The following is a 24,955-nucleotide window of genomic DNA, read 5'->3' on the forward strand; positions in this document are numbered from 1 at the left end:
CTCTAGGTGTAGGCCAAGAAATGAGACTGACGTCACAGTGTCTGCAGTATACTTTATTTCAAGTTTATTTGGGCTGGATTCGAAGTATAAAATCCCCGAAACTAGGATTGTTTAACGATAGTACGTCATCTATATAGTGGAAACTGAGATCAAAGGATCAGAATACATGAATTCCTTCCTTTGCCTTAGATCAGCTACAGTCGGCCTCATAAGATTGAAGGAATAGGTCAGTGAGTAGAGAAACATAATATGTTTCCATTTCAATGTCAACATTTCGTTTAAAACGCGTCTAAAACACTGGGCAAATATGTTGTCGATCAAACTCTCCTAATTTATAAATGATGTTTTAATCATTTATAACAATACATGATCTATCATAAAACAAAGTTGAGAAGGTATTTTTCTACAAACATATATACTTATTTATCAAAATAACAAACATCATTTTTCATTCTGAAATATATCACCTAATCATTCCCTCTACGTTTTAATGCAAATCTAGGATGGTGACAAACTGTTAACCCAATCTGTTGAAAAGCGCTGCTCATGGTTTGATTATATTCCCCTGACACTGAACACACAGTATAACAGTAACAAATATTAATGTTTAAAGTGTACTATTGAAAAGTGTAAGAAAAGTATCTAGCCACATCTCCTGCTGTCTTATCCTCTCAACGACACTTCAATTATTCTCTTGGCATGTGCATATGAGAACATAACTCGAATTATATTCCAAACTAAAAGATCACTTCCTGTTATTATCTGTTTTTTAAACTTTGAACTAAGAAATGATAGTGTCTACACGAATTTAAATAATAATGGAGTTTGAAACTTTTTGATTAAAACTTTTTGTGTGTATTTTGTATAAAGTACGCACAAATCATGTAGCAAATATATATATTTACATTGAGTGTTTAAAGTCTAAAACTTATTAGTTGAAAGCAATCTCTAGATCAAGATGCTCATATAAATAGTCCAGGACGATATCATTTGTTCTCTATGAATATATTAACCCTATTATGAACCATACAAATAAACGTCTTAAGTTTACGTTATATGAAAGCCATGAAGCATCTTTTAAAATGAAAAAAAAATAAAGTAGGTGTTCGACAAATAATTTATGACGCACTTAAGAATCTGACTTTTCGAACTGTCAAAAAATTAAATTCATAGCTGGATAAGAAATAGAAACATATCTAGCAAGAATGACGAAAAGGTTTTATTTAAAACATTCTAAATCTTTGTCATTAATAAAATACATGTTACGATAACAATAAGATCAACTGATTTATAAAGCACAGCTGTTCTAATATTTCTCTGATATTTTTTAACATAAGTAAAAGTAGAAGGGCGGTTTGTATACACTCCTCAAATGCATGATTTAGAAATTCACACTTCACCTTAGAAAGTTCAATATTTCACGGAGATAACGCTAGACTTTTACGTTTAAGATGATGTTCAACAGTAGGAAAGTAACGAACGCATTTTCCATTAATTATAACTTGATTACAACTTTCATGTAATTGGTTAGCCATTTGACATCACAATTGCTACATTTTAAGTTTCATACAAAGAATATAAATAAAACGTTTCAATTAAGGAATACATTCAATAATGAAAATTACACTTGTACTGTATCCCATACTTCTCGCCTAATTCCGATTAAATTTCTTAATTCATTTATCTATCTATATTCACCAGTTTAATACCGTTCAAACAGTAAGTTCTATCCATATTTTTTTTATAAACTATAATCAATGCAAAATATTTTGTCCTTCCTGAAATTCACGAACCTACTCAAAAATTGCATTCAATATTGAAGAAAGAACTACAAATCAAAATATCTTATTTCTATGCGCTAATTTGGAATTTCAAATTAAAATGTTATTAGCTAACATCTCAATATTTATATGTCAAATTTATCATATACATTGTAAACATGATAAAAGGCTTTAAGGAACTGCAAAAAAAACACTTATCAAGGAATGGCTTTTGACGTTTAATTTTTCAATCTGACATAATAAAAGAAACAATCAGTCATCTTTCTGATCACTTTTATGCATCTGGATGCAATATCAATATCTAGTAGAAAGTGATGTTGATTTCTTTGGCAAGGATATCAACAAAGTACAAAAGTCAACTGTCCTTGTTTGAAATTGAAATATTATTTGAATATCTGGAACAAAAACCATTCAGTCATAAAAAACTTCATTTCGGCGCGTTTATCTAATTAATATGAAAGAGGATATTAATCTATGCCAGTCTTCTAATTAAAAATATTTATCTAATCGGCAATGATGGGCTAAAGGTAGACATCTGATAGACGAATATCTTTAATTTAATTATATAAGTCAATGCAACACTTACTTTCCACATGAAATATCGGTTTTTTAGATATGTAACATGTAGTTAAGCAATGAGTGAAATATCTTAAACATGAACCATATAAGTTTACATATTGCGTGAAAGTTAATGTTATGAGTGATTGGGCGATGAATTAACCTTTAGTGTAACATCCTGATTGATAAATGTGTGTGGTTAAGAAATAATCCCACGAACCTCGACAAACAGATCTGCAGCTTGCAAATCCGTCACAAAAAAAATAATAAAGAAGAGATATACCGTTTTGGCTCCAGCTAGGATTGCAGAAATCTAAACACACCATTAAAGTCACCCAGTTATATATCCAATTCTCCTTCATGGAATACCTCAACATACAACATAAAGACAAAATGAAAATTAAAGAACGCTTGCAGTTACTGAAAGTTAGCTCAGACCATATTAAAGATAACAACACCATCAAAATTCCCAGCAATAGAAATAATCAGTCACTTCAATTCTCGTGGACTGGATTATGGGTAGTATTCACAAGTACTTACACTTTTTAGGTATGATTAGATGCAGGGCAATACTAAAAACTTACTTATTTTTTCGTGGGATTGCTATTAGTGGTCGAATATCTCCTTTTGTGGATACAAGGTTCAAAGAATGACCAATTATTTGAAAATCGTATTCTTTATGAATATAGAAGAGAGTTAAATAGAAGAAACTCCTTATGTTAAAAAGGAATCTGCTGTCCACAAAGATTTTGAAAAATGTTTCGCCTTTTATTCAAAATCGATTTACACAGCAAGCCCAAAAGATAAATCTCTTTTAAAGGATAGCTTGGGAAAAGGGCATGTCTATGGAATAAATTGCAAAAATTTGGAAAAGGTTAAGGGTTGTGACTGTTTAGCCTCTGGCGAAATACACACAACAGTTAGTCAGTTGAAATCGACTTCTATAACCCACGGACAGGGGTTGAATTGAATGAAAAAAAAGCTTGTAGTTTGAAGTTTGTAAAATATGTAAATACTATTACACACGAACAGACTATGTCACATCGTGTAGTCAAATAAGCAAAACCTGTGTTATTGGAAAAGTTTAAGGTTGCACTTAATATTCATATAAAGATTGTAAATGCTGACACCAGGACAGAAAGATTTACTTTTCTTAGATATCAAGCTTTTTCAAGTAGCAATTTTACGGCGGATACATAATGACAGACTCGGGTCAGTGATATGGAAAAATCAATGAATTTTGAGTTATGAGAATTTAAGATCATTCAATTTGTCAGATGTTTTCTCTTTACAAATATGTATGTGGTGATTATTGTTTTGAAATTGATCTTACGTTTGGGTATTTCTTCTGAATTTTAGATTATAAGAAACACGTTTTGGATTCTCCTGTCATCATTCTTCTATGTATATTAGGCAGACATACACTGTATCTAAAAGCGCTACAAATCGACGGAGGCGTGGTTTTGTGAAAACATTAGCCATGTCACATTTTGTCTTGTTCTCCAGTAAGAGTTACGAAAGATCAATAAATTTGATGACAACTCATCAATAGGTTATATAAGGAAGTATCTCTTATGTGTAAGAAAAGCGTCCAGACGTTGATTAGTTGCTATTAGCTTAGTCTCAGTGTGGTGGTGGAATTAGTGATACGTATAGTGCTAAATACTTTGCTACTATCAAATTTGTAATCTTTCATATTAAATTCATGCATATGAAGATAAATAGTACTCATTTTATTTTGTATTTTTCATAAAAAAAATAATATTGCTCGTTTTTATGCATAACGACTCTATTGTGTGTATTGCTAGGCATTATGAGTTTTGGATTGCTCGAAATAATTGGTTAAAGAGAAAGAGACAACATACAACAGAATTGTTTATGGTTTTGATGCTTATGCATAATTATCATTTGAGCATCAGATAGTCTCCATTAACTACATGAAACAAAATACAGACACAAACACGGACAAAGAAAGATAACTCTTTTTATCTCGAAATAAAAAAGGAAAGATTGCCAATAGTTAAACATGAAAATCATAGTCCGTCACAATACTACGTTTTCCCTAAATTGATGGGCTTTTAAAAAAAAATCAATGTATTTAATGTGGTCAAAGCCGTCTGGCTACGAAAAGGCATATTATGGTGTTTAGTCTCATTGAGATAAACTGTTTAGAATTATTTCAAATGAACTACACAAGAGGAGAACGCAATGAGATCAAGTAGTGCAGACACAATTTAATACAGACTAGATTTTTCAGATGATACTTTGTTGGTCCATTTGGTTGTATGCAAATAAGTTAATACGAAATTTTTGGTTTGTTTCGAGGTTTTTAGTTAATGTTATTCTTTTTTTTATTTATGTATTGGTCTGTTTAAAGGTCCGAAGGGTTTATTCGTATTTGTTTCCCGTGATGCCATTGAATTTAAAGTTTACCACATACAAACACTGAATTGATAGCTTCAAATTTTATTGTGTCGTTAAATTTCCCATATTTTACATACAAACACTGGAATGATAGCTTCAAATTTTATTGTGTCGTTAAGTTTCCCCATAGAATTTAATGTTGTCGTCCGTGTAGTCGTCGTCGTCCGTAGACACTTGGCTTTCATGTGATAATTTAAATGTTCGTTGGGTGATCATTATTATATTATATAGCAAGAGTTCAATTGGATGGTTGGTTGTTATTTTGTAATTTATGGCCCTACATTTTTTAGAAATAGATCCAGAAAAGTGGATAAAAACAAGCATTTCATCCAATATAACTATATATATATATCTTTGCTTAGATGATCCTGGCGTCTGCAATAGTACACTTTACATAAATATAAAGGTATTTACATGTAGAAGAAAAAATCAATTATCTTAAATACAACAATTGTTACAGGAAAAACCTGTTTTACTTTCCACGCAAATATTACAGTTTATTAAACTACGACAATATATATCTCTGAATAAGAAAAAAAAGTGCTTAAAATCATTAAATACGGTAAACTGCCTGTAAAAAAAAATAGTCGGTACAAAACCATAACTGTATCAATTTGAAAAAAAATACACTATATTTTATTTGTTTCCGTGTGAAGCGATAAAATACGTCACTGCAATTGTGCATGTCTCAGTTATTTTAATTATAGGAAATCATATTAAAACATAAATTATAGTATTTTTAAACCTAGCTAAAAGCTTTTTGATGTAATCCTGGCCCCACGCCGTAAAAGACCTTTCATGGTAACTCCAATCAAATCAATGACGTCACAAACAATTAAGAATTTTAATTATTTTTTTTTCAAGTTTTGTGTCGCTTGGGCCTGAAGTGAACAAAAACGTTAAGTACATCATTGGTAAACAAAGAAGTCTGCACCATACTACTTGCCCTCATTAGTATGCTCTTATATGTATGATTTTAGTTACTTTGTGTTCTTTGTTGTGTATGTCTGTTTTCCATGTCCATTTGTCCCAGGGTTACATTCTTTTTATTACCCCTATAACCTTGGTTCCCTTGATTACTCTCCAATACAAAATACTTTTGATTAATTAATCGGATAGTCAGTGTTGTTTAACGGTAAGGTTACCAACTTAATCTGCTTTATAACAAAATGCGCTATGTTATAAGATAATAATTTGCACATAATAAAAAAACTTGAAAACCAAAGCCTATTACAGTATATTTGATAAAAATACATTTTTAAGGGATAATTTCCATATTAAAGTTCGTGTTTCAAAAAATTTCAAATACCATTCCAAATGAAATGTATTTATTACCACGACAAACTTTAGTTATCTCCCATAATTTACTAATGATAGAACCAACGAAATAACGCACATGAATAAATCAACGATAATTAATGGCAACGAATAACTGTATCTTCTTAGTACATATATGAAACAATTACATATCAGCTCAATAAATGCGATATTACAAAATATGGGTGTGTCAGAAATGTTTTGCTTGAATAGAAACTGTAAAACTATAAAATATGAAATATAATCAAATCTGATATTTATACAAGTATAAATATCATATTTTATCATATTATTGATTAACATGATATTGTAAAATTCGACTGGGGTATACTACCTATTTGAACATTTAGGTTTTCTTTTCATAACAAGTAAAAATGAGAAGACTGGGAATTATGAAGCTTCTACTTTCAAACTTTTCATTTCTTCCATTATAAAACACATTAGGTGATTTATATCAGATAGTCACTATTTTACAAATTACGTTACAATTGACGTCAGGTGAATATCGATAACGTGGCTTCAACAATGGGCAAAACCTGATATCCGCTTGCAAATTGTATATGTCAAATCACTGTATGTCAGTTAAAACAACTCTTAGTAGCAACTTCACCGATATTTTTTCCCGATATGTTATATTTAGAATAACAGACATACTCTTAACTGTCATGCTCCGACCTACACGGACATAAAATACATGTGATGTGTTTTCGTGGTTATTATTTCAAATGATAAAATGATTAAAACAATCTAATTAAACCTCATTTTTTCATACGATAATTTCATCTAAGTAATATAGGTAAGACAAAGGTGCATATATATTACAAAAGGTTTTGGCTAGACAACATGGAATTGTACTAATCTAAAACAAAATCAGAACCATTATCTTCCATATCCCAATATTTCTCTGCAACAGCATAAGCAACTTTTATTGCTACGTCCTTTAAAACTTGTTTCCTTTCTTCCTTTACTTGTTGAAATTTTCTTTCATATTTTTCTAATTTCTGTGTTTTTCCTTGTAATTCTTCTTTTAATTTTTTTATTACATCTTCACTCTTGTTTTCATTTTCTTCATATTGCCTTTTTTCAGATTCGAATGTCCTAATTCTATCTTCTAACTGCATAATTTCTTCCTTCAGCGTCTTAATTCGTTGCCGTAGCTCACTGTCGTCTGAAATTTAAAATACATCTCGTATCAATCCTTCTTTAAGTAGTAATCGTTAAACGTTTTACCCATTTCCACTTCATGCATTTTATTTCCTATTCAGAAACAGTTACAGTTCACATGACCAGTTTTTGTCTTTCATTCTGTTGTTGCACTTATGAGATGAACAATGTTTAGATTGTACATGAAATAGGCACTTTGAAAGAATTATCGTTCCTGATCTTGATAATTATTTGTGGGATGAGTGCAAGGTTCCCCATATCAAAACTATATATATGAATGCAGAAAGAACTGGTGTATTTAGATTGAAAAGGGGTCGTTTTTGTTTTTGGCAGATTTATCTCCACTACGAAATTCCTTTTCCATAGGCTGAAATTTACTTTGATTGATAATGAGGTGTAAGTTTGAATAAGAATCAGGCAAAATGGGAAAAATCACAAACATGCATGTCAAAACCCACCGAACTGACATAATAATTTCACCCAGGGGTGCAATCTCTATTTAAAAAAAATATTTAATCTCAGCAACACTGAATTCGTTCTGAAATGTTTCAATATAATGTTAAATTAGAAAATGGGTCTTTTACAGAGTTACCTTTTCTTGAATTGTTAATTTTCGGTGTATTTTAAGGAAATAACTCAAGTCTTTTTCTTTGATCTGATGGTGCAAATATGCAAATTAATAACTCAAAATGGTTGGGGTTTTTTTCATACAATTTTTCAAGTATTGTCTGATTCTACCAAATATCTATACTTAAATCTCATTCCAAAAAGTATCTTCTTTGTGTTCTAATACTGTGAACGTATTAATTTTCGTTATCTTCGCTGAGAACTGTCAATAAAACCTTAATCCGTAATCATGAAATTAAAGAGTCAAACGTTAATCGCTACAATTACCTTGTCTACCGTCTTGGGCCATTCAATGAGCGTTAGATTAACGTAAAAATACACTGTTAGATTAAGAGTAATCATGGCAACCAATGATATAGTGGTAATCGAAAGAATTTAATCCAGGGACAAAGACCAGACATGGAAAACAGACATACAAAGCAAAGAACATAAAGTAAGTAAAATCATACATACGAAGTAATAAAAACAAATGAGCAACTCGGACTTCACTAAAAACTGGGAGCATGGACAAGGTGCACCGATAGAATAAGCGTCCTCTGCTTTTCTATAAACACCCAACGAGTTGTTAATAAAAAGTCAACTCCGGGGTAGACAAACGTAAACGACCCGTTGAATAAATCAGTTTTCATGTAGCAGATGGATATACCATAACGATCCAGGAGTTCATGATCACGACCATACAATTTCTGTAGTGATGACCTCAATTTTGTAGCAGCATAACCCAGTTCCATAAGCCTATTTGTTAGAGTTCTAGCGCGATCCAAAATGTCTGCGTAGTTTCGGCAAGCTCTGGCATAACGTATGAGTTGTGATATGAACACTCCATACGCAGGTGCTGAAAGGATGTTGCCACAGATGAAAGGAAAGTTGACAATTCTGAATGAAAAGTCATCACTTTTGTAGTAAAGTTTGGTCTTGATTACATGGCAAATTTTCTTGTTTTCTATAATTCAGTGGCAGCAATGCCCTCAATTATTCGAATCCAAAATACGGTGTCTTTTTTGTTTCACGATGTTAAACTATTAAATATAATTTGAAAGTACATGAACTATAGTTAGTTCATTTGTTTGCCATGTTACTAGATAAGGAGACGAAAAAATAACTAACAAGTCTGTGCTCGACAGATCACATGAGACGCGTCAGCATATTCGCTATTACATGCTACTTGTGGGCGTTTGGAAACATCACTATATAATTGTAATTTTATAAATTTCGTATCGCACAATGTCTTGATAATCAAATAAAAAATGTAATTTCAAAGCGTTTTTTCGCATGTTAAAATGTCTTTCAACTTTTTCATAACTTAGACAAGGCCTCGTGTACATCCTTGCTAATGTCAAGAAAAAATGCAAGGCTACAACATGTGGATCAAAAAGACGTCACTTTTTGTATGGAGTGTTTTATGAGCATCTTCTTCAGACATTATTCGGAATAGTTCCTGATAGCTATAGCTTGTAGGACATTTCCCCTGATATGAATGGTGCCGATAGAAACTAGTTTACAGTATAAAAATGCTGCAACAAGTACCTAATCATAGAATAATAAACAGATGATCCTTAACAGCATTTTACACTTTATCAACTCATAATGAAACAAAAGTAAGATATACGGAATATGTGAAAGAGTAATCAATGGAACTAAGGTTATAGAGGTAATCAAAAGAATTAATCCAGGGACAAAGACCAGACATGGAAAACAGACATACAAAACAAAGAACATAAAGTAACTAAAATCATACATACGAAGTAATAAAAGCAAATGAGCAACTCGGACTTCACTAAAAACTTGGAGCATGGACCAGGTGCATCGGTAGGGTAAGGTCCTCTGCTTTTCTAGAACACCCGCCGAGTTGCTCATAAAAATTCAAGTCGGGGGTAAACGAAAGATGATAGGAAAACTATGACACGTTGAAAAAATCGCTTTTCATGGTGCAGATGGATACATCGTAACGTGACGACCATAAAACTTCTATAGTTATTCCTTTAATTTTACAGCAACAAAACTTTGTTTCAGAAACCTAATTGGAAGAAGTCTTGGGCGGTACAAAACGTTTGCTTAGTTACGGTAAGCTCTGGCATAACGAATTGTGATATTAAAACTCCATATACAGGTGCTGAAAGGATATTGCCTAAGATAAGGAAAGATGACAATGCGGAATAAAAAGTCACCGAGTTTGTCGTATAGTTTTCCTTTACCATCGATCTCTTAGTGTAGGCTAAGAAATTAGACTGACTTCACAGTGCCTGTAGTATATTTTATTTCAAGTTTATTTGGGCTAGATTCGATGTATAAAATCCCCGCAACTTGGATTTTTTACCGATAGAACGTCATCTGTATAGTGGAAACTGAGATCAAAGGTTCTGAATACATGAAATTCCTTCCTTTGGGTTAGATCAACTAAAGTCGGCCTCATAAGATTGAAGGAATATGTCAGTGAGTAGAGAAGCACAATGATTTCCAATATCAATGTCAACATTTTGTTTTAAAAAGCGTCTACAACACTGGCCAAATATGTTGTCGATCAAACTCTCCTAATTCGTAAATGATGTTTTAATCATTTGTAACAATACATGATCTATCATAAAAACAATGTTGAGAAGGTATTTTTCTACAAACATATATACTATCAAAATAACAAAAATCATTTTTCATTCTGAAATGTATCTCCAAATCATTCCCTTTACGTTTTAATGCAAATCTAGGATGGTGACAAACTGTTAACCCAATCTGTTGAAAAGCGCTGCTCATGGTTTGATTATATTTACCTGATACTGAACACACTTTATAACAGTAACAAATAATAATGTTTAAAGTGAAAGTGTACTATTGAAAAGTATCTAGCCACATCTCCTGCTGTCTGATCCTCTTAACGGCACTTCAATTAATCTCTTGGCATGTGCATATGAGAACATAACTCGAATTATATTCCAAACTAAAGATCACTTTTTATTATTTCTGTTTTTAAACCTTAAACTAAGAAATGATAGTGTCTACACGGATTTGAATAATAATGGCGTTTGGAACTTTTTGTATAAAACTTTTCGTGTGTATTTTGTATAAAGTACGCACAAATCATGTAGCAAATATATATTTTTACATCTAAATTGAATGTTTAAATTCTAAAAATTATTATTTGAAAGCAATCTCTAGATCAAGATGCTCATATAAATAGTCAAGGACGATCTCATTTGTTCTCTATGAATATATTAACCCTATTATGAACCAGACAAATACACTTCTTAAATTTACGTTATATGAAAGCCATGAGGTATCTTTTAAAATGAAAAAAAATAAAGTAGGTGTTCGACAAATAATTTATGGCGCACTTAAGAATCTGACTTTTCGAACTGTCAAAGAATTAAATTTATAGCTGGATAAGAAATAGAAACATATCTAGCAAGAATGACGAAAACGTTTTATTCAAAACATTCTAAATCTTTGTCATTAATAAAATACGGTTTGTTTTTGTAATAAACATTAATGTTACGATAACAATAAGATTAACTGAATCATAAAGCACAGCTGTTCTTATATTTTTCTGATATTTTTCAATATAAGTAAAAGTAGAAGAGCGGTTTGTATATACTCCTCAAATGCATGATTTAGAATTACACACTTCACCTTAGAAAGTTCAATATTTCACGGAGATAACGCTAGACATCTACGTTTAAGATCATGTTGTTCAACATTTGCCTATTCAGTAGGAAAGAAACGAACGCATATTACAACTCACAAGTAATTGGTTAGCCATTTGACATCACAATTGCTACATTTTAAGTTTCATACAAAGAATATAAATAAAACGTTTCACTTAAAGAATACATTCAATAATGAAAATTATACTTGTACTGTATCGCTCACTTCTCGCCTAATTCCGATTAAATTTCTTTATTCAGTTATCCATCTTTATGCACCAGTTTAGTACCGTTCAAACACTAATTTCTATCCATATTTTTTTTATAAACCAGAGACCTGATGTTCCTGATGGTACTGAAATATCGTTGGTCAATATAGTCTATTCAATGTTGTTAAATCCTGTAATAATATTAAACTTGTTGCGAGACACTACCCCATCTTGAAGGATGGTACATGTACGAATCAGTTCGTACTCCATCAAATAAAACAAAATATGGATTCAAATGATGACTTTGTAGATAAAATACTTATGCGCAAACATAGTACATTGGAGTATGTACTGAACATTCGTATTAACAAAACTTCCCAATGACCAACATGGAGTCTGCTTAGTTTTTAATAAATGGATGTTTTTTTTTCCTTCCTAAAATCCACAAACCTACTCAAAAATTGCATTCAATATTGAAGAAAGAACTACAAATCAAAATATCTTATTTCCAAGCGCTAATTTGGAATTAACTCGCATCTCAATACCACGGTTAAGTATTAACCACTTTATATTTCAAATTTATCCTATAAATTGTAAACATGATAAAAGGTTTTCAGGAATTACAAAAAAAAAACTTATCAAGGAATGGCTTTAGACGTTTAATTTTTCAATCTGACATAATAAAAGAAACAATCAGTCATCTTTCTGATCACTTTTATGCATCTGGAAGCAATATCAATATCTAGTAGAAAGTGATGTTGATTTCTTTGGCAAGGATATCAACAAAGTACAAAAGTCAACTGTCCTTGTTTGAAATTGAAATATTATTTGAATATCTGGAACAAAAAGACCTTTCCGTCATAAAAAAAAAACATTTTGGCGCGTTTATCTAATTAATATGAAAGATGATATTTATCTTTGACAGTCTTCTAATTAAAAATATTCATCTAATAAAAATCGCCAATGATGGGTTTAAGGTAGACAACAGATAGACGAATATCTTTAATTTAATTATATAAGTCAATGCAACACTTACTTTCCACATGAGATATCGGTTTTTTAGATATGTAACATGTAGTTAAGCAATGAGTGAAATGTCTTAAATATGAACCATATCAGCATACATGTTGCGTGAAAGTTAATGTAATGAGTGATTGGGCGATAAATTAACCTTTAGTGTAACATCCTGATTGATAAAGGTGTGTGGTTAAGAAATAACCCCATGAACTGCAACAAACAGATCCGCAACTTGCGAATCCTTCACAAAAAAATAATAAAGAGGAGATATACCGTTTCTGCTCCAGCTAGGATTGCAGAAATCTATACACACCATTAAAGTCACCTAGTTATATATCCAATTCTCCTTCATGGAATACCTCAACACACACCAAGAAATAATCAGTCACTTCAATTCTTGTGGTCTGGATTTTGGGTAGTATCGTCAAGTACTTACTAAGTAAGATTAGATGAAGTGAAATACTAAAAACTTCGTGGGATTGCTATTAGGGATGGAATCTCTGCATCTGTGAAATCTAGGTTCAAAGAATAGACAATTATTTGATAATCGTATTCTTTATGAATAAATAATACTGGTAAATAGAAGAAACTTCTTATGTTAAAACGAAATCTGGTGTAACAAAGATTTTGGAAAATGTTTGGCCTTTTATTCAAAATCAATTTACACAGCAAGCCCAAAAGATAAATCTTTTTAAAGGATAGCTTGGGAAAGGGCATGTTCATAGAATAAATTGCAAAGATTTGGAAAAGGGTAATGGTTGTGACTTTGAATTCCCTTTTCGTTAAGCCTCTGACGAAATACACACAGCAGTTAGTCAGTTGAAATCGACTTCTATAACCCACGGAAAGGGGTTGAATTGAATGAAAAACTTTTATTTGGCAACCCTGCTTGTACATGTAGTTTAAAGTTTGTAAAATATTTAAATACTATTATAAATGAACAGGCTATGTCACATCGTGTAGTCAAGTAAGCAAAACCTGTGTAATTGAAGAAGTTTAAAGTTGCACTTAATATTCATATTAAGATTGTGCATGCTGACACCAGGACAAAAAGATTTATTTTACTGAGGTATCAAGCTTCTTCGGGTCAGTGATATAGGAAATTGAATGAATTTTAAGTTATGAGAATTTAAGATTATTCAGTTTGTCCGATGTTTGCTCTTTACAAAGACGTACATGGTGATTATTATTTTGAAATTGATCTGACTACTGGATATTTCTTCTGAATTTTAGATTATAAGAAGCAAGTTTTGGATTCTCCTGTCAATCATTCTTCTACGTATAGCAGGCAGGCAGAAACTGTATTTAAAAGCGATACAGATCGACGAAGGCGTGGTTGTGTTAAACCATCAAACATGTCACATTTTGTCTTGTTCTCCAAAAAGAGTTACGAAAGATAAATAAATTTGTTGACAACTCATCAACAGGTTATATAAAGAAGTAACTCTTATGTGTCAGAAAAGCTTCGAGATGTTGATTAGTTGCAATTAGCTTAGTCTCAGTGTGGTGGTGGAATTAGTGATACGTATAGTGCTAAATACTTTGCTATTATCAAATGTATATTATTTCATATTAAATTCATGCATATGAATATAAATAGTACTCATTTATTTTGTATATTACATAAAAAAATAAATATTGCTCCGTTTTTTGCAAAACGACTCTATTGTGTGTATTGCATAGTCATTATGAGCCTTAAATTGCTCGAAATAATTGGTTAAAGAGAGACAACATACAACAGAATTGTTTATAGTTTTTGATGCATATGCATAATTATCATGTGACCATTAGTCTCAATTGACGACATGAAACAAAACACAGACACAAACGTGGACAAAGAAAGATAACTCTTTTCATCTCGAAATAAAATAGGAAAGATTGGCAATAGTTACACAAAAAAATCATAGTCCGTCACAAAACCACGTGTTCCCTAAATTGATGGGCTTTTGAAAAAAAAACAATGTATTGATGGTGGTCAAAGCCGTCTGGCTACGAAAAGGCATATTATAGTGTTTAAGCTCCTTGGGATAAACTGTTTAACATTATTTCAAATGAACTACACAAGAGGAGAATGTGATGAGATCAAGTAGTGCAGACACAATTTAATACAGATTGGATCTTTTATATTAATTTGATGATCAATAAGTTTAAAGTAAGTTAATACGAATTTTTTGGTTTGTTTTGAGGTTTTTAGTTAATGTTTTTTCTTTTGTTATTTATGTATTAGTCGGTTTAAAGGTTCGAAGGGTTTATTCGGATCTGTTTTCCATGACATCTTTGAATTTAAAGTTTACCACATACAAACACTGTATTGATAGCTACACATTTTATTGTGTCGTTAAGTTATCCCATATTTTTTATAGAATTTAGCGTTGTCGTCCGTGTAGTCGTAGTCGCCGGTAGACACTTGGCTTTCGTGTGATAATTTAAATTTCGTTTGGTGATCATTATCAAATTATATAACAAGGTTTCAGAGTTCAATAGGATGGTTGGTTTTTATTTTCTAGGTTATAGCCCTACAGTTTTTAGAAATAGATAAAAAAAAAGTGGTTAAAAATAACATTTCATAGAATATAACTATATATATATAGATTGTACGATATATTGGCAAAATGTTAGCTTAATTAGATGATCCTGGCGTCTGCCAAAGTAAAACTTTACATAAATATAAAGGTATTTGCTTGCAGAAAAAAAACAAGTATCTTAAAAACAACAATTGTTACTGGAAAAAAAAACATTTTTTTTTTATTTTCCACGCAAATATTACAGTTCATTAAACAATGCATATATATCTCTGAATAAGAAAAAAACTGCTTCAAATTATTAAATACGGTAAAATGCCTGTAAAAATATAGTTGGGTTAAAAACCATAACTGCATCAATTTGAAAAAAAAGACGCTATATTTCATTTGTTTCCGTGTGAAGGGATAAAATACGTCACTGCAAATTGCGCATGTCACAACATATTTTTAAATTATATGAATTAATATTTAAACATGAACAATAGTATTTTTTGAACCTAGCTAAAAGCTTTTTGATGCAATCCTGGCCCCACACCGCAAAAATTATGAAATATTTAATTCTTTACTTTCATGGTAACTCAAATCAAATTAATGACTTTACAAACAATTAAGAATTTTCTTCATCTTAAGTAATTTTTTTCAAAGTTTTGTGGCGCTTGGGCAAAATGCACCATGTTTTCAGATAATAATTTGCACATAATAAAACAAAATTGGAAACTCATGCTTGTTACAGTATATTTGTTAATAAGACATTTTCAAGGGATAATTTCTATCTTAGTTCTCGTGTTTCAACCAAACCCGAACAAAATTGCAAATGAAATGTATATATTACCACGACAAACTTTAGTGATCTCCCATAATTTACTAATGATAGAACCAACGAAATCTTGCACAGTAATTAATGACAACGAATAACTGTATCTTCTTAGTACATATATTATACAATTACATATCAGCTCAATAAATGCGATATTACAAAATATGGGTGTGTCAGAAATGTTTTGTTTGAATAGAAACTGTAAAAATATAAGATATATAATCAAATATGATATTTATACTTGATATTGATTTACATGATATTGTAAAATTCGACTGGTGTTTACTAAATATTTGAACAGTTAGGGTTTTTTTTCATAACAAGTGAAAAAGAGAAGACTGGGAATTATATAGCTTCTACTTCCATACATTGTATTTCTTCTACTATAAAACACATTAGGTGATTTACTATCAGATAGTAACTATTTTACAAATTACGTTACAGTTGACGTCAGATGAATATCGATGACGTTGCCCTCAACGATGGGTCAAACCTGATATCCGCTTGCAATTTGTCTATGTCAAATCACTGCATGTCAAATAAAACAAATTTTTGTAAGAATCAGGCAAAATGGAAAAAAAATCACAAACATGCATGTGCAAAACCCACCGACCTGACATAATAATTTCACCCGGGGGTGCTTTTTCTATTAAAAAAATAAACATCATTTAAACTCAGCAACAATGAATTCCTTCAGAAATGTTTCAATGTAATGTTAAATTAGAAAATAAGTTTTTGACAGAGTTGTCGTCCCTTGAAATGTTCATTTTCGGTGCATTTCAAGGAAATAACTCAATTTGCCAAAAACTATGTGGAAAATCTTGTCCTTTTCTTGGATCTGATGGTGCAAATATTCAAATTAAAATCTCAAAATGGTGGGTAGTATCTTCTTTGCGTTCTAATACTGTAAACGTATTCATTTTCCCTATCTTTGCGGTTGTCTCAAAAATTCGAAAATTAGTATCCGCGAAAACAGACATACAACAAAGAACATAAAGAGCATTTTCGATACTGACATTAACCAGAAGGATGTGCAACCTATCCAAACAGTCTCAGATGTGCATGCAACTTTTGATGATTATAACAACAATAAGGACTTAAATATTGTTAGAAAAAAACATCACAGTCAAATCTTTGACAACGTTAAGCCAGATAAAGTGGTGTATAAGGATCAAACTCAAAAAGTTGTTAAAGCCACAGAAATGGACCGTATGTTCCAAACATTACACAGCAAAATACTTTGAGAGTAGATGCACCTGTATTTACTCCGTCTGAAGGAGTAATCAAGGGATACAAGGTTATAGCGGTAATCAAAAGAATGTAATCCAGGGACAAAGACAAAAACAGACATACACAACAAAGAACATAAAGTAACTAAAATCATACATACAAAGTAACAAAGGCAAATGAGCAACTCGGATTCCACTAAATACTGGGAGCATGGACAAGGTGCACCGGTAGAGTAAGCGTCCTCTGCTTTTCTAGAAACACCCACTGAGTTGCTTATAAAGAGTCAAGTCCAGGGTAGTCAAACGAGGAACGGAAGCCTATAACCCGTTGAATAAATCAGTTTTTATGGTGCTGATGGATACACCGTAACGATCCACGATTTGATGACGACCATAAAAATTCTGTAGTGATGACTTCAATCTTGTAGCAACATAACCCTGTTCAAGAAGCCTATCTGTTAGAGTTCTAGCGCGATACAAAAAGTCTGCGTAGTTTCGGCAAGCTCTGGCATAACGTATAAGTTGTGATATGAACACTCCATACACAGGAGCTGAAGGGATGTTGCAACAGAAAGTTGACAATTCTGAATGAAAAGTCATCACGTTTGTCGTAACGTTTGGTCAATAGTTTTCCTTTACCATGGATTTCTAAGTGTAGGTCAAGATATGAGGCTGACCTTGCTGTGTCTGTAGTATTCTTTATCTCAAGTTCTTTGGGGTAGATGCGATGTATCAAATCCCAGAAATTAGGATTGTTTAAAGATAATACGTCATCCATATAGCGGAAACTGAGATGAAAGGATCTAGCCAAACTATGTTCTTTCTTTCGGATCAAATCAGCTATAAAGTCAGCCTCATGAGAGTGAAAGAATGGGTCAGCAAGTAAAGGAGCACAATTTGTTGCCATTGGAATGCCGACCGTTTGTTGAAAAACACGTCCACCACACTGGACAAATATGTTGTCAATTAAAAATTCCAGCATTTTGTAAAAGATGATTTGGAATTATTTCTTGCAAAGTATGAGGAATCTCTACCAAGAACTTTATATTTGTATCTAGATGTACAATCTTTTTTGGAAAACCAACGATGTATAATGTTTTTAAGTCGGGAGTTTAATTGAGTATGGGGAATAGAAAAATACAGTATTGAAAAAATCATAGGCTTTAATGCTTTTATATTCAGATAATAGTCTTGAACTGATTGTCTCCAAAAGATCTTTTGAATTTTTTAGGATCTACATTAAATTAATACCACTACGGGAGTAACATGTATTGCGGTGGGACTGCAGACCCTCTTTTACCATTGTGTGTTTAGAAGTTAAAAGTTTTGAAAGAGGTTTGGTGGTACATTTTGCAGATGCAGCTATGAAACGTTGTTTGTATGGACTCTTGTGGAGTTTAGGAATCCAGTACATAGACGGTAAATCACAATCGTCGTCCTTGGTAGAGACCAAAAGAGAATAGCACAGATTTATGGTTTTCCACAATCTCTTCTTTGGAGAGTGTTGTAGCAGCATAGGCCTTATCATTACTATTATTTTCTATTTCTACCTCTGATAACGAATATTTGATGTAAAACGTTTTGCAGACAAAAACAATGTTGTTTTGGGCTTTGTCTGCTGGTACGACAACATATTTGTCAAGTATAGTAGACAATGGTTTTGCTACATCGGGGTCTTTGCAAACTGGTGTAGCTTTGACACTCATAGACCTACTTAAAACTTTCATTCGTAACAAAATAAATAGTCATAATCATGTCGTAATAACGGCCGTCATTAATTTCTCTGAAATATTAGATATTTGATCAAAAGGGGAATAAAACACTGCCGACGCTATTGAAAAACTCTATTTCTTCAACCTTAAAAACTGCGAAAAGTCATACCTACAACATTTATACCTAATAATTATAGCAACCGCGAAAATAATACGATAAGAGTACTTAATACACACGGTTACGTACATACCACAATCAATAGCCAAGGAACTGAATTTATCCTTCTCCAAATATAATTCAATCGTACAATCCCGAGCCTCTTTGCAAAAAAAGTACACTTCTTCCTTTTCTGGAAATTGTAAAACACGTATGTTTGTCTGTAACATTCTTGCTGCATATGGAAGACAAACAGGAGCCGTGGTAATGAAAATATCATCATTTGTGACAAAATCTTTCCAGTTAGGTATTTGAATATTACACTCTCTTGAAATCTGCAACGAACATTGAAATTATGGTGTCATACTGTACATTGGTATTACATAGATGATAAATGGCGTACTGTATAAGCAAAAGTAGACACACACAAGATAAGGAAATGAGATCTACTTGAATTAACCTTTAAATTGCGTCAAGGCGGATGCATGCAAAGAGTTATATAAATAAAACCGATTTATTCATTTTTTACAACATTTACCTGCATTGATGAAATTTGTTTGCAGTCTACCATAAATTCTTTCAATGTCGTCTTTAAATCTTTCCATGTCTTGAAATCCTTAATAGTTGGGAGCTTTTGACTATTCCCCGCATTGAAAAGTGCATTAAAAACAGATTCTTTCGTTTGAATATTGCAGGTTTCAATTGTCTTCCTGAAAAACTTTTTCAGCCAATTAATTGAAGCTGAATCGTCAAGAATACTTTCTCTCTCCCCATGTGAGAGCAACACTCTTATTCCTTCTACATTTTCTTTAGAATTCAGCTTCGGTATATCTACAAATTGAAACGTTAAATGGTAAGTTTGATATCATTTTAAATAATATTGTAAATTTTAGTTACGTTTCAACTGTATGTTAATATTTATTATTGTTGCAGACAAAAGGCTTGAAATTAATCACATAAGAGTCGAAACATTTACCCAAACACCTGCTAGTATGGATTGTTTTTGCTTCAAAGCGAGACTACATTTCTTTTATGGCGCCTTCAATTTTAAATTGTACTCACAACTCATACGTTTTTCAAGAAATAACCACCAACATTCTGATTTTCTGAATATCAATCAACCACTTACAGACATGCTTCTTGGACCATGGTGATATTCCTATATAGAGATCATTGGATAAAATGTGGTCGCCACAACGGCTTAATGAATTGTATAAAGTATCAGTCATATATATATATGACAAATGACTACATTCTATAAAAAGATGCCTGCATCTTCCACCGGACCATTCACAACAGTGCTATCAAAACGTCTAGCACTGACAGTCAAAGTGATTACTTTCTAATACGAGTTTATTCCTAATTTTTGATAAATGTTTCTCGTTTTTTTTTAAACCTGTTTATGCACGCTTATTAATTTGTGTGAAATATGATGCTCATTCGATATGTTGCTTCTTTGATGATTCTGGCTGTTTTGCCTTGTGTCATAATTCGTTAGTTTTTTCTAATGATAGAATGGATTATTATTTCAAAGACATATCGGCAAAAAAATGGAAAAGATTGTTAGGGATATTTAATAAAATACTTTTATTCAAACGGCTTAAGCGTTCAGACTAGATAAAAATGACCACCATGTTAAATTTCAGTTACCAGTTGTAGTTCTCGATAAAACATTGGTGATAATGAAACTATAGATATTGTCTCAACCCAGCGTATTGTATTGAACAAAGAACGTAATTGATACATGTGTATTATTCAATATATTAGTTAAAAACAATTAAAACTTACAGGAAGACCTGATTCCCTCTAACCATGTTTTCAATACGATTAAAGATTTCAAGTTAATCTTTAGTGATGATCTAATGCTCTGCAAAACGTCTAAAGGATTCCTTTTCGCCGTTTCCAATTTTTTGTCCAAGCATTGATTTTCGTATAATGCGTTATTTAATTCAGTAACTTTTTTTGCATCGTTGATCGGATTTTTTGTGCTAAGGTAGTCAAACAAATTATTGAAAATCGCTTTTAGTTGCGTATGACCTAAAGGTAACGTATCAGTGTTTTCTGGTGTTGCCATTGCGTTTTATATCTACTCTCTGAGGTTGTATTGCTGTAACACAAAACATTGAACAGCACTGTATTTATCTCTCGTTTTCATTTTTTAATTTTATTTCTATTTTTACTTGAACCTTTGTTCCTCAATAACTGTACGTTAATATTCTAAAATATGCATGTTTATCTATATACCAATATTTCAACATATGTTTAACAACTAAGTTTTTTACAAGAATTAAGAATACGTAACAAGAAAATAAAAGGTTTCAGTTGTAATTCTGGTTTAACTGTCCTTTCGTTTTGCTTGTTTTGTTTTATTTTGTATGATTTTATTCCTATTTGACTTAGTTGTAATTGTATGCATTTATCGTTGTGTTTGCTTTGCTTTGATTCGTTTCGTTTATTTTTTTTCTTACATGCTCAAATGTAAGATTTACATACCTACGCTATACATGCGTGCAAATTCAAACCTTATTTGATATTTTATTCTTTACTTACATTTTGTGTGGTTTATCTTGAACTAGTTTATCCTTAATTCACTCGTCAAAACGTTTTCACTGCGCTGAAAATATTTTGCTATTGACTGATTTTCATGATGATTGTTGGTCGTTGCATAAGAGATAATTCATGTCACTTTAAAACTGATAAAAATTACCCCCTACATTTAAATGCCTCTGTGTTCAATATATGTCCTTTTCTAAATGTCCTTGTTTTAATGGAAAATGTAATGCACTAAATCTCAAACAGTGATAGTTGGTACTCTGGAAATGCATTAAAAATCAAAATGTTTAATAAGGTATTAATATGGGAGATTCAACGTATGAAGAGGAGACAAAATAAAAAAAAAATGCAATTTAAAAAAATACACATGAATATGATATAGTTATGCTTAAGACTGTACCAATAATCTGTTAAGTCTTCTGATGTGAAATTAAAAACGTCTGGGGCATAAGGATCGAATTTTATCGTAATGTATCATGCGAGAATAATTAACATCAAGAATATTAACAATAAAAGACTAAAACATTTTTTTCATGAGTTCATTTTAAACTAAATGCATAAAACTATTACGACAACAAATTGTGTGCCGATGTTATTTTACATCCATGCAGAATTTTAATATACAAATCTTGTCTTTTTCTAGGATCTGACGGTGCCAATATTCAAATTAAAAAACTCAAAATGGTGGTTTTGTTCATACAATTTTTCTAGTATTGTCCGATTATTCCAAATACCTATAATTAAATCTAATTCCAAGAAGTATCTTCTCTGTGTTCTAATACTGTAAACATATTAATTTTCCCTATCTTCGCGGTTGCCTCAAAAACGCGAAAATTAGTATCCGCGAAAATATATTCATATTACAAAGTCTTTTGATCGTTATAATTATGGTTTCCACCATTTGGATTTACAGCTTCGTTTTGTTTCAGGGTCTTATCATTCAATGCAATCAAGTATGAATTTATACTTAGTCACTTATATAAACGTATACGGTAAAAGCATGTCGGTCATCATTTTTTTTTAATTTATTATCTTATTTATATAATGATTTGTATCAGTGGCCATAGAGTACCTGGCATATCAAAGAATAAAATCAATACTGTTCAAACATTATTTCACAAAAAGAACAAAATATAAGTGTCAAACACACACTATAGACATCACAAATAAATAATTACCGTTGAATACACACGCTGAGAACTGCCAATTAAATTTAATCCGTAAACATTAATTTAAAGTGTCTAACGTTAATCGCTACAATTAGCTACGGCTTGGGTCATTAAGTGAGTTCCCTTTAGATTTACATAAGAATACACTGTTAGATTAAGAGTAATCAAGGGATCCAAGGTTATAGCGGTAATCAAAAGAATGCAATCCAGGGACAAAGACAAGACATGGACAACAGACATACACAACAAAGAACATAAAGAGCATTTTCGATACTGACATTGACCAGAAGGATGTGCAACCTATCCAAACAGTCTCAGATGTGCATGCAACAATAAAGACTTAAATATTGTTAGAAAAAAACATCACAGTCAATTCTCCGACAACGTTAAGCCAGATAAAGTGGTGTATAAGGAACAAACTCAAAAAGTTGTTAAAGCCACAGAAATGGACAGGATGTTCTAAATTTAACACGACACAGCAAAATACTTTGAGAGTAGATGCACCTATATTTACTCACTCCGTCTGTAGGAGTAATCAATGGATCCAAGATCATAGCGGTAATCAAAAGAAGGTAATCCAGGTACAAAGACCTGACATGGAAAACCGACATACACAACAAAGAGCATACATTAACTAAAATTATACATACAAAGTTACAACAGCAAATGAGCAACTCGGATTCCACTAAAAACTGGGAGCATGGACAAGGTGCACCGGTAGGGTGAGCGTCCTCTGCTTTCCTAGAAACACCCGCCGAGTTGCTCATAAAAAGTCATATCCAGGGTAGACAAACGAGGAAAGAAAACTATGATCCGTTGAATAAATCAGTTTTTATGGTGCAGATGGATACACCGTAACGATCCACGAGTTCATGATGACGACCATAAAACTTCTGCAGTGATGACTTCAATCTTGTAGCAATATAACCCTGTTCCAGAAGCCTATGTGTTAGGGTTTTAGCGCGATACAAAAAGTCTGCGTAGTTTCGGCAAGCTCTGGCATAACGTATGAGTTGCGATATGAACACTCCATACACCGGTGCTGAAGGGATGTTGCCACAGATGAAAGGAAAGTTGACAATTCTGAATGAAAAGTCATTACGTTTGTCGTAAAATTTGGACAATAGTTTTCCTTTGCTATCGAATTCAAAGTGTAGTTCAAGATATGAGACCGATCTTATAGTGTCTGTAGTATATTCTGTATCTCAAGTTCTTTAAGGTAGATGCGATGTATCAAATCCCAGAAATTAGGATTGTTAAAAGATAAACGTCATCTATACAGCGGAAACTGAGATTGAAGGATCTAGCCAAACTATGTTCTTTCTTACGGATCAAATCGTCTATAAAGTCAGCCTCATGAGAGTGAAGAAATAGGTCAGCAAGTAAAGGAGCACAATTTGTTGCCATTGGAATGCCGACCGTTTGTTGGAAATCACGTCCACCACACTGGACAAATATTTGACTTAGTTGTAATTGTATGTATTTGTCGTTGTGTTTGCTTTGCTTTGATTCGTTTCGTTTTTTTCTTACATGCTCAAATGTAAGATTTACATGCCGATGCTGTATGATATTTTATTCTTTACTTACATTTTGTGTGGTTTATGTTAGACTAGTTTATCCTTAACTCACTCGTCGAAACGTTTTCAATGCGTTGAAAATATTTTTTTCTATTGACTGATATAAGATTTTCATAATGATTGTTGGTCGTTGCATAAGAGATAATTCATGTCACTTTAAAACTGATAAAAATTACCCCCTACATTTAAATGCCTCTGTGTTCAATGTATGTCCTTTTATAAATGTCCTTGTTTTAATGGAAAATGTAATGCACTAAATTTCCCACAGTGATGGTTGGAAATGCATTAAAAATCAAAATATTTGATAAAGTATTGATATAGGAGATTCAACGTATAAAGAGGAGACAAAATAAAACAAAAAATGCAATTTAAAAAAAAATACACATGAATATGATATAGTTATGCTAGTTAAGTCTGTACCAATAATCTTTTAAGTCTTCTGATGTGAAATAAAAACGTCTGGGGCATAGGGTTCCAATGTTATGAC

At 31.9% G+C, this 24,955-nt stretch overlaps 1 protein-coding gene across 2 annotated transcripts; it reads right to left on the reverse strand.

Moving 5' to 3' along the window:
* Positions 1-4,789: 4,789 nt before the first annotated feature.
* Positions 4,790-24,629, reverse strand: LOC148619879 (uncharacterized). 2 transcript variants are annotated; one of them, XM_088580248.1, is made up of 6 exons: positions 24,479-24,629; positions 21,720-21,982; positions 20,958-21,276; positions 19,708-20,000; positions 19,264-19,504; positions 4,790-7,248 (listed from the first exon to the last, which is right to left on the reverse strand). In XM_088580248.1, the coding sequence occupies exons 3-6, from the start codon at positions 21,241-21,243 to the stop codon at positions 6,935-6,937; spliced, it is 1,134 nt and encodes a 377-aa protein (XP_088436374.1). In that variant the 5' UTR covers positions 21,244-21,276; positions 21,720-21,982; positions 24,479-24,629; the 3' UTR covers positions 4,790-6,934. The 2 variants fall into 2 exon arrangements, with proteins under 2 accessions (XP_088436374.1, XP_088436375.1); XM_088580249.1 differs by having other exon boundaries at positions 21,720-21,783; positions 24,479-24,619.
* Between the last annotated feature and the right edge of the window lie 326 nt (positions 24,630-24,955).

This window comes from Perna viridis, chromosome 4, assembly GCF_037379345.1.
Source record: "Perna viridis isolate PV_CMFRI_1.1 ecotype Kerala chromosome 4, ASM3737934v1, whole genome shotgun sequence".
NCBI classification, from domain to species: domain Eukaryota; kingdom Metazoa; phylum Mollusca; class Bivalvia; order Mytilida; family Mytilidae; genus Perna; species Perna viridis.